Source organism: Zootoca vivipara, chromosome 8 (assembly GCF_965207765.1).
Source record: "Zootoca vivipara chromosome 8, rZooViv2.hap1.1, whole genome shotgun sequence".
Classification (NCBI taxonomy): Eukaryota; Metazoa; Chordata; class Lepidosauria; order Squamata; family Lacertidae; genus Zootoca; species Zootoca vivipara.
Window position 1 is genome coordinate 27,525,199 of NC_142591.1, and position 18,648 is coordinate 27,543,846.

The 18,648-nt window shown below is 40.8% G+C and overlaps 1 protein-coding gene across 4 annotated transcripts in view; it reads right to left on the minus strand.

Moving 5' to 3' along the window:
• Nucleotides 1-2,432: 2,432 nt before the first annotated feature.
• CAP2 (cyclase associated actin cytoskeleton regulatory protein 2) overlaps nucleotides 2,433-18,648 on the minus strand; it is a 46,777-nt gene continuing 30,561 nt past the window's right edge. For 3 of the 4 annotated variants that reach the window (XM_035125782.3, XM_088675211.1, XM_035125784.3), the window contains 8 exons: nucleotides 18,384-18,469; nucleotides 16,894-16,999; nucleotides 9,182-9,383; nucleotides 8,213-8,385; nucleotides 6,982-7,105; nucleotides 6,446-6,528; nucleotides 5,261-5,401; nucleotides 2,433-4,540 (listed from right to left, as the gene is read on the minus strand). In XM_035125782.3, coding sequence (XP_034981673.2) covers nucleotides 4,457-4,540; nucleotides 5,261-5,401; nucleotides 6,446-6,528; nucleotides 6,982-7,105; nucleotides 8,213-8,385; nucleotides 9,182-9,383; nucleotides 16,894-16,999; nucleotides 18,384-18,469 — 999 coding nt within the window. In that variant the 3' untranslated portion in view covers nucleotides 2,433-4,456. Of the gene's footprint in view, nucleotides 4,541-5,260; nucleotides 5,402-5,816; nucleotides 5,905-6,445; nucleotides 6,529-6,981; nucleotides 7,106-8,212; nucleotides 8,386-9,181; nucleotides 9,384-16,893; nucleotides 17,000-18,383; nucleotides 18,470-18,648 lie in introns of all 4 variants that reach the window. The other variant, XR_015951384.1, reaches the window with a different exon arrangement.

Genomic DNA, 18,648 nt, shown 5'->3' on the forward strand with positions numbered 1-18,648 from the left:
GATATTTCTTTTTAAGTCAATGTGTTTAGGTTTGAGTTCAAACTGTAGTTCAGGTTGAGCATAGAAGTCTTACTGCCTAGTCCTATCAGTACAGTGGTACCTCTACTTACGAATAACTCTACTTACGAATATTTCTACTTACGAATGGAGCTCCGTCCGCCATCTTGGATGCGGTTTAGATAGGATTTTTTCTACGTACGAATTTTTAGATATGGTTGCTTCTACTTACGAATTTTTTCTCCCAATGCATTCCTATGGGATTCGACTTACAATTTTTTTCGACTTACAAATGTGCATTCGGGACGCATTAAATTCGTAAGTAGAGGTACCACTGTATTTACTCTGAGTTCAGTGAGGCTTACTCCCAAGTAAATGTGCATATTTGCAGTCTTAGAATGTAGCTGCAATCCTATGTGCAATTGGGAATATCTCTGGCTGAATTTTCAGTGGGATTGATTAATATGCAAACACTGAACAAGAAAGTTTGCTGGAACAGTATATTGCCACCACAGCAGGTAAAAGTAATGTAAGGACCCCTGGACGGTTAAGTCCAGTCAAAGGTGACTGCAGCATAACATTATTAGAGATACATTATTTTAATTCAATTGCACACCAATGTAACCTGCATATTAGAGATGAACAGCAGCAAGCTGCCATTCTCTTTTAGGATCAGCAACTTTTTTTAATTCCTTATTCATATGTACTCCTTGGTGCTTAACTCTAACTTGATTGTGAGTATTCACATATATTCGAATAATTAGACATGAGACCCAAGTGATTGTTTTCCCTATCTCTGTCTGTATTTGAATGATTGCCCTTAAAATTATAAAATAGTTTCAGGTTTTAAAAATATAAATCTCGCAGCCCACTTCAAGATAAAATTAACAGTATCATTTGTTCTTTTTTAATTTAACAAACATATTTTCAAAACTAACTTCCCATTTTTTCCTAGGAGTGTTTGGGAATTGTTTACATTCTAGTGCTTATTCTGCCACCTGGTGGCTATGCAGAGTCAGTATCTCAACAATGGTTGATAAGTAAAAGTCAGGTATACTGTACAGTATTTGCTTTTTTGCTTTAGAAGGTGAGAAATATTTTCACAGTCATATTTGTAGATTCTGCTTTTAATTGCTAAGTGAGAACACAAATTGATTCACATTTAAACACATAATTTCCCCAAGCGTATGTTCTTTAAAGCCGATTCTCATTGAGTATTTGCTGAAGGTGGTGAAAGCCACTGAGCCTCTTGGACTTGCCAATAGGAAAGTTGGCGGTTTGAATCCCCGCCACAGGTGAGCTCCCGTTGCTCTGTCCCAGCTCTTGCCAACCTAGCAGTTTGAAAGCACACCAGTGCAAGTAGATAAATAGGTACCGCTGCGATGGGAAGGTAAATGGTGTTTCCGTGAGCTCTGGCTTCTTGTCAGTGTTCCATTGCGCCAGAAGCAATTCAGTCATGTAGGCCACATGACCCAGAAAGCTGTCTGTGGACAAACGCCGGCTCCCTCAGCCTGAAAGCGAGATGAGCACTGCACCCCATAGTCTCCTTTGACTGGACTTAACTGTCCAGGGGTCCTTCACGTTTACCTTTTTATAGGCGTCCTGTAGTTTGAAAGTACCTACAATGCGATTTTCAGCTTTGACATTGTGATGGAATTATGTTCAGCACTTGAGAGTTACACAATACAAATCAATACTCTACTTTGCTGAGTATTTTACCCAGCATGTTTACAAATCAAGTTCTTCATTGTGCAGTTAGCTCTCAGCTTATAAAGTCCCATTTAACTCACTGCTGCAGCATTATGTCTGACTATAGAATTTGGATGCAAAATGTTATAACCAGTATACAAATGTCAATTGCCTCTTATTAAAACGTAACATGTAGTCTCATGTTTCCCTGGATAGTGCATGTGTCCTCAAGGTTCTCAATTCTGCATTGGCTCAACTTAAATCTGCTTAAATCACATACTCATCATTCATTATGTAATTTGAGCAAATTTGGAGATGCATTGGATACATATATCTTTTAACATTCCTTTCCCTTCCTTACCTTATTGTACATCCTGATCTGCCAAAATTCCTATTGGTAAGCTCCTTTGGTGGGGGACTGGGGTTTGTAGTATGGTGCTTTGTACCACACACATTGGCAACATCTAAGTAAATAAATCACTAAATAACCAGATGGGCTTTGTGTAGCGTCTTCCTCTCAGCCTCTCCGTTTGCTGACTCTCAGCTCATACTCTGCTTAGGATCTTTTCAGTTGTGGTTTATACAACATTGGGAAACTCACCCCAGTGCAGTTCATCTGTTGTCAAGAAGACAGATTTCTTTTTCCGTTCCAGATGTAAGTGCTTGTGAGTTAAATGCAAATTATATATGCAAATCTCCCATAAATTTTGAACATGAAAGGCATTAAAAAAAAACTTTACAATGCATTATATTTAAACAAGTTACCATTTTATTTTTAGTCATGTCAGGTTTACTACTGAAAAATGGCATGTACTAAACCCACAACAACATTATACATACAGATTAAACATCAGATAGCAAAATCTTATTCCATGAGCACTATTTGTTGTAGTATCTATACTGTACAGTACTACAGTCAAATATAATTTAAAAACGAAGGGGTTACATATCTTGTAAGGTGCAGTAGGCACGATTTATATCCTGATCTAGCTTTGCAAGCATATTACCATTATTTCACTGTTACAAAGTAGTATAAGTAATCAAAATTCAAAATGTATTGAAATGTACTACAACATGTACTGCACATCACATTAGTGTTACAAATTAAAAAATATGGACCATGTAAGTCAAGCCCATCTCCCAAAATACAATCCGTTTAGTCTGAGTTCAAAATTTATTCAGAAATAGTCTATGGCTTTTCTTAACGTACATTTTTGAATAAATGCATGCATACCTTACAAATGGAAATAGAAGCAGAAATACACCCTTGCCCAGTACACAAAATAAGATATATAACTAGGATAACCAACTTCTGTATTATTAGGAGCCACTCTAATCTCCAGACACTGGTCTGGAAGTGTATTTTATTGCAAAAGCTGGCACTCTCACAGATGGGGGCCAGGATGTATAATAAAATTGCTGCTATTCAGCAACACAGCCTTCACAATGATAGAGTGGATGTATGCAGGCAGAGTGGGGATACTACATACAAAACAGGAAGAGGCATAACATCCAAGTGTGAAATAGCTCTTAGCATTTCTGAAGCAAAATCCTATTCCTTGAATGGAAAACTAACTCAGAGTGCACCTACTGAAATCAGTGCACTAATGTTAACAATGTAATAGCAAGTATATTGATTTCAGATTGTGACTTAGTCTGATACCATTATATAACCATGTCTTCATTAATGTTTGGTAGGGTAGCAAGTAGTAAGCTTTGGCCTTACCCCAGAAGCCACTGCATTTTATTGTCTTCTCGTTCCTTCCAGACATAGGAATAATTAGCATTTGTGAGATCCAGGAGAAACGATGCTTAACATTCAGCTAAGACACTTTATGTTATCAAATAATTTAAAAAAATTTTTTTTCAGATTAGGTTGTTAAATACTGTTTGACCCAAGTAAACAGTAAAGCCCACAAACAAGGAAATGTTATAATGGACAGGGGAGAAGTGAGGGGGGGGGAACTCAGTAGAATGCAGATTTACTTAAGTTTAAAATAACTTTTTCTATAAATTATCTCTGAGCTAACATCAACAAAATTGAACAGAAACAAAGATAACAGCAAACTCTCCTTGTTAAAAATAGATGGTTAAGGGGAATAAGAAATTGAAAATATCTAGCTTTTATTTTCCGTGAGCAGCTGTTTCCATTACCTTTTCCACTTTCAGAAGCGCAAAGACATATAAGAACTACAGACTTCTTGGGCTCCAGGTTTATTGGGTGATACATGAATGAACTGAAATCTAAAATGAACATCGTAACCTACTGCAGTTTTTTTAAAACCGGTCAAAACATTAAAAAAGGAATGCACTGAAACATGACAAAAGTGTATCATGCAGACATTTGGCTTCCTATATGCAGTGAAATAGCCAGTAACCTGAATAGTTAATTTAAAAAACATTTATACATTCACATGACATTTGTATGACCTATTTGCAAACAAAGTCAAATTGTGGACATGTTGAGAATATCAGGATGCCTACAAAAAGTGAACAGGGGCTGTGCAGTGTTTTCAAAGTGTGTCATGGCAAAATGAACGTTCATGCCTCCCTCAGACATAGTTGTGTACATCAGTATACTTTTTTCCTCCAGAGATAGTCTCAGTGGAGGAAAAAATACTATGTAATACAGCGTATGGTTTCCAGAACACAAAGTAGCGGCTGGAAGGCTTATCACTCATTACAAACCAGTGCTGCTGCTTCATGCTGTTGTTTTAAGATAGATTTCTTTGGAGATTGTGGTCAGTGGTTTCTGTCCAGCCCTAGGAAGTTAACCCACAATCTCTGTAGGATCAGTGACCAACTTGGATCCATCCCACGATGTCTTGAACTGTTCAGGAACAGGAAATTCTTTCTATATGGATGCAAGATTGACAATGTCAGTTGGTCAAACAAGTGGCTGTTATGGAAACTGATGCACTCACTGTTAGTGGCACATGACTGAGGAGGCTTTTATAAGTCAGTCATGCTATAAAGGACCTTGATTACATTCAGGGGGGGGGGGAACAAGCGTGGCATTTTTTGTTGCACTAGCAGATTTGTGATTTCTCCTCGATGTAATTTGATGACAACCATCCCAGGTTAGGATAGCATAAATGCCAAAAAGTAAGAAAATGCTGTCATTGAAATTCTACTCAATATTGATCCAGAGCAGACTTCAATGTATAGTTAGCAGAGTTAAAACTTAAAACATGTTGCAGGATTCCCAAAAAAATAGACCAGGGGCAATTAATATTTCATCCAGCAGAGCTTTACTGCTACTGAAGGCAAATGAGCATAATGGTCACAAATCCAATACATTCAGGATTGGTGCTGCCCAAAAGAAATCCAGTTGCAGCAGACTTAACTTAAACTTAACAATAACTTATAATAAGTCTAAACCTTAACACTACATACAGAGACACCAGAACAAAAAGAAAGAGAGAGAAATGAGTATATATTAATTATACTGTATTCAAGAAACGATTTACTTTAATCCAAAAGACTGTTTTCCTCGGAGCAACTTGCTGTCAGTATACGATTCAGTGTGTATTTCAGGAATTTGTATCAGAAAGTTTTAAAATATCACACTTACATAATCACCATCCTTTGGGATAAGGATGTTCATTTCAGATGACTTAGCACTCACAATCTCACAATCTAATGATTCCTCACTGAGGTATATATGACAGCCTTCAGTCTTGTTAATTGAAATGGTTGGCACTTTCCCTATTACCTGCAGAACAATCAAAGGACTTTATAACAAATCAAAATAGTAAAGAAAAAGATGTTAACCTCAACAGAGAAGTGTGGGTTTTTTTACACCAGGCCAGGCAGAGCTTAATTAAAACCGGCCAAATTCCAATGGTAATTCAATACAGAAGTCAGCCCCCATAGTCCGTTGTCACCATGTTACAAACAAGTGAATGGCTGCATAAAAAATTCGCCAAGCATTGCTCTCATGTTACCCACTTTCATTTCAACAGTGTTCCCATTGAAGCAGAATCAGGTGACATGCAGCTCTCTGGCAAACCCCGCCCCCCGGCATTGAAAATATCAGAATAGGTGCCAGGCAGACAGCTAAGGGGAGCAAGATCCATCTGAGGAAAACCTAAACAATCAAGCAGGTCTGCAGGCAGTTCTTCAGGTACCTAGATTGTAAAATATTGTCATCCATCAACAACCTATCTCCTCTCCATCTCACAGTCACCTCTGCACAGAATGACCTTTGCATGCCTCCTAAAGGAGAGGAGAAAGTAGATCAGAGGACCTCCCTAAGAGGGATATTCCATAGAATAGGGGTATAGGGAACTAAGCAGATGGATATTAGCCAGCTCTTACTGAAAGTTTAACAGATGTAAAGGACGCCACAGATTTATGGGCTGAGTCACTGCTTGTCAAGAGCAATGCCTGGTGATATTTATCCCCTCCCTCCTTCTCTATAAAAGAGCAAAGGTTGCCTGAGGTCACAAAGAGCACATTTGTGGGTGCATTTATAAAATGGAGAGAATTAATAGTCACACGTTATAAATATAGTGCAAGTGTTGCTGAAGCTCACAAGTAGAGCATGAGAGCAAGTGAGATATAACTAACTTAAAGGCCCAACTAGACATGGTGTTAAATGCATCTTTGGATCTAACATGCATGTTTTTTTTAAAAAAAATACAAAGAGGAGCTGTTTGTGGAAGCTGATGATCAGTGGAACCTCAGCAGGTAGAGTAGGAAAGTCTATCTTTCTTGTTTTGGGTTCCCTGTATTAGTGTTATGAATGGGTGCTTACCTGTATCTGAATATCCTTGGAATTGATCACTTCAACAATACCCACAACATTGTCAAACACAAGGCCAAACTTTTTGCAATTGTCTGAAAAAAAGGGGGGGGATAAAAAAGGTCACAAAACGTATTCAGTTCTATCTATTGTTGAACATATGAGAAAGCATTTAACTGCTACAACTTGCAAGTGTTTGCGGGTTGTAGCTAATTAAGATTTACACAGAGTAGATCCACTGAAATTAACAGAGTTATGTTAATCATGTCCATTAATTTTAATGGATGAGTATTACTAACATTGGAATCAACTCAGAGAATCTAGCTAATTTTATTCACATTCTTATCCCCACAAAATTCAAAAGGAGTAACAATTGTGTCTTAAAGTGCTATCACCTACAAAAGCTTTGTAGGATGTTCATTACAATCCTGTGCACATTCCCCCCTCCCCCCACCAAAGTAAGTCTCACTATTCAACAGGGCTTTATTCCAGGTATATGTGCATAGGATTGCAGCCTTAGTCTTCACTCTAAAAATAAGCACACGTACCAACTGTAATGGAATTAATTTTTCCTTTCATCTGTAATGTAGATTTGTTGCACTTGAAAATGTAAGCTACTTGCTTGAGTTCAGTGTCGGAAATTAAAAGGTCATTCTTGTCTTCTTGGTATTCCTGCATTAAAGAGAAAGGAAAGGAGGAACATACCACAGATTAGCCTTAACGGATAGTAGCATTTGCACTTTTCTTCCAACCACTATTATCTCACAAAACGTGGGTGAGAATCTAACCTGCAGCTACGTTCTTTTCGTGTATCACCTGCTTTTCCACCAAGCTCCAAGTCCCACAGGAGGGTTTTGAGAATGAACACAGGAATGCATGGCATCGGTAATTTGTGTATTTCTTTGGGCTAGACGAAGTTATCTAAAATGATTTTGAAGTTTAATTGTTTGAGATTTTAACAAATGAAATTAATCCAATTTTGGGTGGAGTTTCCGAACATTTTAGGTGAAATTTAAATAAGCACCTTTTTTAAAAAGAAAAAAACTACCTGCAGTGATAATAAGTCAAATGTGCCCGTCATCAAGAGAACGGCACTGAAATGCAGCCTTTGTTTGACTTTTATATTGGAAGCAATTTTTGTACTGCAAATTTGTTGATGTGACACCCAACTTTCTAACAATATTTGCAAATAAGCAATTCTGAGGACTCTTCCCAAAGATTGCATAATTATTTTCAGCGTCATTGGTGCATATCATTCCAGGTCATGTTCTTAAGTGGGGCTCCACCTCCTCACAATTTACTTACTTTTGTGGAAATATGGCAGCATGCTATTTCATGCAGAGCACAGTTACACCAACATCTAATGGCATTTACTTAAAGGGAAACATTGAGAAGCTTGAATGTGCTGTTTCATACAGTATACTACTACAGTCGTACCTTGGATCCCAAACGCCTTGGTACTTGGAAGTTTTGGCTCCCGAACGCCGCAAACCCGGGAGTGTTTCGGTTTGCGAACGTTCTTTGGAACCCAAACATCCGACGGGGTTTCCACAGCTTCCAATTGGCTGTAGGAGCTTCCTGCAGCCAATCAGAAGCCACACTTTGGTTTCCGAATGTTTTGGAAGTCGAACGGACTTCCGGAACAGATTCCATCCGACTTCCAAGGTACGACTGTACACCTTTTGCACACACTTTTTACTCCAGAGAAAGGTCAGTAAACCAGGTCAGTTTACTCCAGTAAAGGTCAGTGAAGGTTAGTTATAGGTGAGCTGAACTTACCACTCTCCATTTCTTTCCTTCAAGTTCCAACACAGGACAGTGGCTCTGCTGGGAAGGCTTGGGAGTAGTCAGATTTGGTGCATGGCTTTTTGTAGGAGATCGAATCAGTGTCCCCTGAGCCCGAAGACTGGGGTTCTTATGAGTCTTCAGGTCATCAGAGACATGGCGAAGCCCTAAGAAAACCACAAGCAGTTGTACAAAAATAGCAGCTTCGTACACCTAAAAGCATCACCTTCATCAGATTGGTTGATATGGTGGCCCAGCTTTTGCTATTGTGTTGTGTTTGATAAATCAGCAGGCACTTGTATTTTAATGCAACTTTGCCTGCAGAAAAGCATTATGCCTGATTCTATTCAGAGAGTATCATGGAGTCACAGAGTTGGAAGGGACAACAAGAGTCATATAGCCCAACCACCCGCAATGCAGGAATCTTTTGCCCAATGTGGGGCTCGTAACCACAATCCTGAAATTGAGAGCCTCACGCTCTACCAACTGAGAGCTTTATGTCTGATTAAGAGCACACAACTTAATGTTTCTCAAAATGTAAAGGCGTGCAACATCAAAAGAGACTCCAGAATCAACTGACAGCAAATTCATGATACAAGAGTGGCATCGGGTTTCTAAATGATGTACTACTTTTGTGTACTCAGGGTCCTGAAAGCAATCAGGATGTCATTTTGAGCTTCCTCGACGTCTCCTTGACCAGTGGCTCTATGCCCTAAAGATACATGGCAGTTAATGAAAGCTTGCTTGGTGTTTGTTTCTTGAAGAAACAAAAAGACAATGACTACCTACAGCAGGCATGTCAAACCTGCGGCCCTCCAGATGTTTTGGCCTACAGCTCCCATGACCCCTAGCTAGCAGGACCAGTGGTTGGGGAAGATGGGAATTGTAGTTCAAAACATCTGGAGGGCCGCAGATTTGACATGCCTGATCTACAGCATTGCAAATGTATTATTTTCTTGGCACCTTTGGTAATTGTTTCTCCCTGGTTCAGCTGGGCAAATAAGGCTGAGCGTGTTGCAGTTGCGTCATCTTTTGCATTTTCTGTATCAAAGACAGGAGGAGGTCCTGGTGGTGGTGGTGGTGGAGGAGGAGGAGGTGGAGGTGGAGGAGGACCCTGGTTGCTCGCTAGAGTAGACAGCCCAGATGCTGCTGATGCGATTGGACCCTATAAGGAAAATTTTAAAAAGGCGTCTGGAACTATAGAAACAAATGGTGTCACAAATCACGAGAAACTCTTCTGCACTATACTTTTGGCATGACTGAATATGCACTGATCCCGTAATTTCATTGTAGAACGCATGATTATAAAACAACAACAACCTAGAATACAGTGATTATATTAAAGGTTCAAGGTGGTCACAGTTAGAAAACAAATAATAGGTTCGGATGTCGGTAAAAAAAATAGCTGTTTAGATTTATGCAATGTTGGATTTCTGTCTCATTTGCTGCTTACAGCCATTGGCCACCACAAAGTAGTTTCAGGAAAGAATAAACATAAAGAGGAGCTACAACCTGTATTACATAAAATAATATATAAGACATAAACAAATAAAAAAGATTCTTCCAGGGAACCAAATTGTATTATTCATATTCCTAAACTGATTAGTCGTCTTTACAATTAACAACTCTGATGTGGAATTTTCTATTAATCTTCCAAGGCTTGTTCCAGGACATGCACTTTCAGCTAAACCATGCATGATATGTGAACTTGCACCAAATATTATAGAAAGAAAGATTAATGGTAAAAAAAAATCAACCTGATAATAATGGTCACTTATTATACCATCCCAAGGGCTGACAAGATACTGTGTTTCTCATATTATAAGACACGTCTTATATTTATTTTTTCCTCAAAAAAACACACTATGGCTTATTTTCAAGGGATGTATTATTTTTTTCCTCCTCCTCCTGCCGCGGCTGACATTGCTGCTGTGCCTATCACTATGTCTTATTTTCAGGGTATGACTTATATTCCTTGAATGCTTAAAAATCCTGCTATGGCTTATTTTATGGGTATGTCTTAAAATATGAGAAACAGGGTATAATGTAATATTAGAATACAAAGTTAGGTACAACCCTACGCATTCTTATTTAAAAGTATGTATCGCTGAAGACTGTGGAGTTTAAGCAAACACCACCAGGCTGTTAATCAGCAATGTAATTTGCAGCACCTCCTGTTAATATTGTGTGCTTTTTCTCTTGTATTTTTCTTGTACAGTTGTACCTTGGAAGTCAAACGGAATCTGTTCCAGAAGTCCATTTGACTTCCAAAACATTCGGAAACCAAAGCATGGCTTCTGATTGGCTGCAGGAAGCTCCTGCAGCCAATCGGAAGTTGCAGAAGCCCTGTTGGACATTCAGGTTCCAAAGAACGTTCACAAACCGGAACACTCACTTCCGGGTTTGTGGCATTTGGCAGCCGAGTACCAAGGCATTGGGGATTCAAGGTACGACTGTAGTTCCTTTTACTGCCTGTTGGCTTTTGCCTGCCAGTGAAATAGTTGTAAGTTACCTCCATTAGCATGTGTCCCGCTGAGGAGCCACACTCAAACAGACTGACAAACTCCTATGGAAATCTGGTCCACACAGCATCAAAATTCATGCTTGAAATGACTCCTGAGCTATATCACATCTTCCCAGTATGTTAAATTGCTATACAGTAGGCCTGTCACTTATGCAAGGATTCAGTTCCAGGGGTCCAGTTCCAGGGTTATGCATACCTCCTTCCCGAAGCCTTGGTTACCCCGCCTTGGGAAGGCAGCAAGGGGCCTCTGGCAGTGTTCCAGAGTCCTTGTGCCGCCTTCCCAAAGTCTGTCAAGCAAGGAAAATCTTCTGGGTGCTCAGGAAATAAATGGAGAGCAGAGAATGGTGGGTTTCCCTGGCTCTCCATTTACTTATTTATCCCGCCTGCATAAGGTTGTGCTTGCATAAGTAGAGCCAGCGCAAATTGTGGGCTTACTCTATACAGGGAGCTTTGACGTGGGTGCTTTCAAACCATCACCCCACATGTGTAGTCTGGGCCCATTTACAAAATGAAACTGCAGAGGCTAGTCTAAAGCAGAAGACCTGGAAGGTGAGGCAAAGAGGGACTTAAAAACTCTTTCATATCCAGGTTTACCCTTTCTTCTCTGCTTTGAAAATCAGCCCATCTGCTTTTCGTCCTCCCAGCAATGGGGTAATGGCAGTAGCAGATGGCGGAGTGAGGTGGCAGTGCTCAGTCACCTTCAGCCAGTTGCATCACTGCTGCCTACCAGGAGGAGCAAGGAAGCAGGGAGGTTTGCACAGTGCAAATACACTGATAGAACCAAACTAGTGTGTTTGCTTTATCCTGACCTTATCACTGCCTCAGCCCTCCCTCTCTACCTCCTGGTTTTGGAAGGAGCACGGTCTCTGAAGGAGCAGTTATGCCCAAGTGACCTCTTTGGCCACAGTGGCCCATGCAGGGGCTTAGTAGCTGTCTCAGCCCCTCAAGTTTCCTCACAAAAGCTCGTCTATCTGATCATTGCCTGCATGAGGGAGCTGCAGGCCTGTGAATTCACAGACTTCAGCTTAGGACCTTGTACAAGAAAGATGTGTTACAGTTTCTCAAAAGTCTGTCCTTCTCTTAATCCAGCAGGTGCTTGCTGTTCCAAACCATTCTTTAGATTAAGTGCAAGCAGATGTTAATAACAATGTATCCTTATAAAAAGGCATTTAAACAGCTATTTAACTAGCACAAATGGTTACGACGTCTGTCTTCTAGGTTTATGTCAGCTGCTTTCCTTAGCAACAGCTGCTCTCTCATTGCTGCCCCTTAATAGCATATAGTTTGGTCAAGTAACACACAAAAGTATTTGTGCCAAAGTATCTGTTGGTGGTTGATCTCACTCGCAAATAAGATCCATTTGTTGCCAACCATGGAATTGTTTGAAAGTAATTCCAAAAAACATAAAGGGAATCAGGATTGCAGATTATAAATGCATGCAAAAAAGACTTGCTTTTGAAGGGAAGCACACTGTATTTTAATGCCGAGTGTATCATTGGTTTTCTGAGGAATATTTATGTAGAAAAGATACTAGATTAGCCTTACTGCAATTGGTAATAAATCCTGTGTTGATGAGGGTTTGGGAGCTACCAGCTAACATTTGCTAACATTTGCAGGAGATACAAAATGAAACTTTTGAAGGATTATGGTTTTGCGCCTCAACTTCCATCTCCTTCCACTGGAGATCAACATAAAACATGGGGGGGGGGAGATATCCCTGCAAGATCTCTGATCAATGATGACTACACATACTGGTACTTATCTTGCCCTCTGGCAAGTGGGAGTTTTGAGTGCCCACACTTGGACAGATACCACCTGGGTTTTGTGCAGGTACAGGAAACCACACTGGTGTCATTCCACCGGCAGGTGCTTCAGACTCTACACACTGGAGGCCAAGAACAGGGGAGATGTTGATCAGAGGCCCTGCAATGGCTTTTATTGAACTTAAAACAAACATAGGAAGCTGCCTTATACCAACCAAGTCAGACCACTGGCCCATTTAGTATGGTCTACACCAGGCACCCCCAAACTTTGGCCCTCCAGATGTTTTGGACTACAATTCCCATCATCCCTGACCACTGGTCCTGTTAGCTAGAGACCATGGGAGTTGTAGGCCAAAACATCTGGAGGGCCACAGTTTAGGGATGCCTGGTCTACACCATTGTTTCCCAAACTTGAGTCTCCAGCTGTTTTTGGACTACAACACCCATCTTCCCTAGCTAGCAGGACCAGTGGTCAGAGATTATGGGAACTGTAGTTCAAAAACAGCTGGAGACCCAAGTTTCACAAACTGGCGGAACTCTACAGCCACTGAAACTGTCCAATGGTTTGACTTCACCCCCAAAAGGCACACTCCTCCTTTGTCTCCCAAGATGGACGGATGCCAACAACACAAACTGGCAGTGGCTCTCCTGAGTTTCAAACGGGGTCTCTCCCAGGCAGCTGGAGATGCCAAGAATTGAACCTGGGTTAATCTGCATGCAAAGCAGATGCTGTACCACCAAACTATGGCCGTCCTTGCCAACTCCTCTGAAACCAAGTTCTAGCAATAAATAATAATAATAGTAACAACAACAATTTTTTATTTATACCCTGCCCATCTGGCTGGGTTTCCCCAGTCACTCTGGGCGGCTCCCAACAGAATTAAAAGCACAATAGAACATCAAACATTAAAAACTTCCCTAAACAGGGCTGCCTTCAGATGTCTTCTAAAAGTCAGATAGTTGTTTATTTCATTGACATCTGATGGGAGGGTGTTCCACAGGGCGGGTGCCACTACCGAGAAGGTTCCCTGTAACTTCACTTCTCACAGTGAGGGAAACGACAGAAGGCCCTTGGCACTGGACTTCAGTGTCCGGGCAGATTGATGGGGGTGGAGATGCTCCTTCAGGTATACCGGACCGAGGCCATTTAGGGCTTTAAAGGTCAGCACCAACACTTTTGAATTGTGCTCAGAAACGTACTGGGAACCAATGTAGGTCTTTCAGGACCAGTGTTATATGGTCTCAGCGGCCATTCCCAGTCACTAGTCTAGCTGCTGTATTCTGGATTAGTTGCAGTTTCTGGGTCACCTTCAAAGGTAGCCCCACATAGAGCGCATTGCAGTAGTTCAAGTGGGAAATAACTAGAGCATGCACCACTCTGGAGAGACAGTCTGTGGGCAGGTAGGGTCTCAGCATGTGTACCAGATGGAGCTGGTAGACAGCTGCTCTGGACACAGGAAATTTGGGGGTTGCATCCTGCATACATATTTCTACTGCTATTGACTCCCCCTGGTAGATGAAGGAAAATGCAGATTCACTTCCTTTGCTCATCAGTTGTTTGACCTCCTAATTTTCATCTTCAGTCAGTGGCATTTGAAGAACTAAGCTCAGAAATGGGATAGAGGTGTTAGAAAGAAGAGTCCATATACCATTACTGTTTACCTCACTCATTTGTAAAAAAAGTTCCTTATGCCTACATTCATGTCTCCACCTTTCAACCCATCAGTGTGTGGTCCAGTATAATAATAATAATAATAATAATAATAATAATAATAATAATAATAATAATAATAATATTTATACCCTGCACATCTGGCTGGGTTTCCCCAGACACTCTGGGCAGCTTCCAAGAGAAAAATACAATACAATAATCTACTAAACATTAAAAGCCTCCCTAAACAGGGCTGCCTTCAGATGTCTTCTAAAAATCTGGTAGTTGTTTTTCTCTTTGACATATGATGGGAGGGCGTTCCACAGGGCGGGCGCCACTACCAAGAAGACCCTCTGCCTGGTTCCCTGCAACTTGGCTTCTCGCAACGAGGGAACCGCCAGAAGGCCCTCAGCGCTGGACCTCAGTGTCCGGGCAGAACGAAGTAGATAATAACTGAACTTCAGCTCAAGTTCAGATCCCAGGTTAGGCGTGGAATAATTCTGGGTGGCCAAGGGAGTGACACTCACGATGAGATTCAGTTCCCTTCTGTAAAACAAGATATCAAAGACCTACCACATAGCAGAAAACTGTACATTGCTGCTGCTATTAAATAATACATATAACAACACCTTATTCTTTCCCATTAATATGTTTCTTTTAAAAGACAGTCTGAACAAAAATGGAGCATATGAATTTTAAAACGTAGCTCTGGCAAGCACAAGCCAAATTTCACCATTATGTTTCATATGCTAACGATAGTTAAGTTAATTTTGTGGATGTGTGCACAATTAGCTTACAGACATTTGATTTGTGAACGAGGGGGACAGGTGGTGTGAGCAAGGACATAAATGAACTGAAAATCCATCCCCCTCCAGGAAACCAATTACTGGGAGTCTCAAAGGAGAAATTTTCATTCTCCTAATAAAAAGCTACAAGCACTACAAACTCTTATAATCCCAGTTACATGCTTAATATGATTACAGAGCTCCATATTGTCCTCTTCACACATACACACACAGACAAAGATGAGGATTGTGAAGCTCAAAATATCATGTAACAGCCTAGAGGAACAGGTGGGCTATGACGAGGAGACATAAATCTTTTGTTAAGGTGTTTCTTCTGTAAATCTATACTAGCGTTGTCCCTGCTAACTACAACATTTAGACCACCTGTCTGCCAGCATTCCTGCTGCCCAATGATATGCTAGTTACAAGGTGAAACAGCTGATGGTTGCTGCCTCTATAGAAAAATCTAATCCACTTTGGCTGTTTATCTGTTTGTCTGAAGCCATCTAAAAAGAAAAAAAAGATTAGTGCCATTTATCACCTGTTCCGGATTTGCCATGCTGTCTGTACATCAGTGTGGGTTACATTTAGCCACACTATTTAGTTTAGCGAGCCAGTTTTTTGGTATGGTGATTAACTCTACCACCCATGACAGTTTCTATAGCACAGGAGGGAAGAATATAGTGCTGTTTTCACATGCTGGCTTTCTCATAATTGTGGTGTTACCCTTCTAAAATAAATATAATTGTTGGGATACATTTCCTTCCCATTTTCTAAAAGAGTTTTTTTCATTTCGAATTTTTGCCTGTTAGTGGTGAGCTGATATGGCTAAAAAGCCGTAAGTCTTGACATCTTTCATTTAGAAGGCAAGTGATGATGGTGAGTAAAAGGCACTGAACTAAAATACCTGGCATTTTTTACAGCTATAGATGGTGAACCTGCTTCTTGCTAATTTGGCAGCACACAGAAGACAAGAAGAAAGCATAGAGGCCAGATAGAACTAACCAAGTTCCTGAAAATTAACTCTTGAAATGTTTTCAACCTACCACACCTCGTCACTTTGCTTACATCTGGATGTCTTACGCCAGGAACTGCCACAACACCAGACCTGGAAGCAGAGTCACTTATGGGGGGGGAGGGTGGAGAGCTGAGGGGGCAGCAATGGCAGAGCTGTGCAGGCACACTGGTGGAGCCAATCTACTGTTCCCACTGGTGTGATTACTCAGCACCCTCCCAGTAAGTGGCTCCACTGCCAGGAAGTCAGGTACGCGGCCATTACTCCTTGCCAGCCATTACAGCCAAACCTCGGCTCCCGAACATCTCTGTTTTGGAAAGTTTCAGCTCCCAAACAGAAGTAAATGCTCCAGTTTTCAAACATTTTTCGGAAGCTGAACATCCGACACGGCTTCTGCTTGAGTGCAGGAAGCTCTTGCAACCAATCGGAAGCCGTGCCACAGTTGTTGAACATTTCGGAAGCCAAACGGGCTTCCAGAACGGATTGCGTTCAACAACCGAGGTTTGACTGTACTGTACTGTACTGTCTTACGCCTCAGGGGCCAAACTGCATGTGCCAATAATTGTGTCGTCTGTCCTTCAATGCAAACTTTCTATTTCCTTAAACATGTCTGCATTCCACAGCAGCATGTAGAGAGCCCTTGACTTTAACAAGTGTGACATGAATGTGGTCTTTATCATTGAGCTTAGAGTTGAGACAGATTCCTGAATTCAGCGGCCAGCATTATCAGGTCTTACATTACCCATTTAAGAGAGAGGGCAAGTAATGGTACATTCACTAGGAGCTTCTTTTTCCTCACAGTAAATTTCTGTAATATAATATCCTCAATTAGCCATTTCCAAGGATCAGAGGGAACACTGAATACAGGGTAAGAGAGGCTAAGTATTATTCAACTTTTCTTGCATTGGAAGGAAATTCCAAGAAATACAGCACTTACAGTTTTACTCCATGCGAGCCCAGTGGTGTGATATTCTTTGATGTATGCCTGAAGTTCTGTCCAGATATTCAAGAATGACTTCACCCAATCAACATGGCGCAAATCACTGTAACATAATGGGAAATACTTGTGCATGCATTAAACATTTTGGGGGACAACCCCTTCGATCCCTGGGATCACAGGCCTGAAAGAATATTGCAGATGCTATGGAGAAGGAGGTATTCCAGCAGAAAAGGAGGTCCACCATCAGAAGTCTCCTCGCTGCAGCTGCGGAAAGCTAACAGCCACCCATCCCCTACCATCAGTTCTTCAACAGTGGTGAAGGGAGAGTTTGGGAGGCAGGTTGAGGGAGCCTGTTCCCCATACATATTCCTGACGAGGGAAGGAAAATACACTAGTTGTGGAACTGGCATATTTATTTTTCCTCCAGCCTCCTCACTCTTCCTGGCTGGAATGCAACTGCATTAGTTTCATAGGCCTGTACTGGATAGCACATGTAAAATTACTAGTGGTGAGTTAAAGCAGAGACTGTGGCATCTGCTTGGAACATGTCCCCATCATCATGCAGGAATTGACTCCTTGTCATTGGCTTTTTCTCCTTCAGCTTTTGTGCTGGGTGAATATACCAATGTTATGCTAACCTAGCTAGAGTGTAAGGGATCCGCCAGTGTAGCTAGGACCATTGGAGTGACCAGCCACTGAAAAAAAGGCTTGGAGGCTACGAAATCTTCAGCTGAGTTAGAGTAAAATAATACAGTATTAATGTATAAGCATCTCTGAGGACTTCCTGCATTCTTGTAATACACCTTAGGTCAGGCTTCCTCAACCTCGGCCCTCCAGATGTTTTTGGCCTACAACTCCCATGACCCCTAGCTAGCAGGACCAGTGGTCAGCGATGATGGGAACTGTAGTCTCAAAACATCTGGAGGGCTGAGGTTGAGGAAGCCTGCCTTAGGTAGCAGCTTGCTCATTATGCATTGTTCTGCTCCTTTACAAGTCCTTAGAGCAGAATTGACATTTGTGAAATGATGTGAATAAATACACATTTTTAAGTGGCTCTATCTGAAGTTATTGCATTGCTAAATTTAGAACACAATATGGGTTATATTGTACACAACACATCTTTCTTTCTTTCTTTCTTTCTTTCTTTCTTTCTTTCTTTCTTTCTTTCTTTCTTTCTTTCTTTCTTTCTTTCTTTCTTTCACATAAATATAGTTTTATTGATTTCCAGTATATTAACAATTACCAAAAAGAAAAGAAAAAGATACAAAAACAAAATCCCAGCCCACCCACTTCTCCTCCAGGATGGATAAATCTAGTTAAGTTTGCCAAAATCCAATCTGTGATTTTGGGAGACAACACATATTTCTCAAATACTTTTTGTAGTAGATTCAAAATCATACAATATTCTTTAGAACTTGATAAAACTGGTTCTGAAATACCACCAGAGAAATGTAGCAATTTTTAAATATATGTTTTTAATAACTTACCTATGCTTGTAGTCTTTTAACACCCTGTTTGTATAAAAGGTAGCAGCATCATTCATCTCCTTGACATAAGGCCCTGGCTTAGGAGACTAAGGAAAGGTAGAGGACCATCATGTAAATGATGCAAGAGTGGAGAAAAAGAAAGAGAAAGAGGATGTAAAATCAAAAGGCAAAACTTCCCTGCATTTTAGAATGTAACCATGAAGATTTTGAAACACAGGGAGGGGGGAGAAGACACAACTTGAATTTGACATTAGCTGGGCACAGC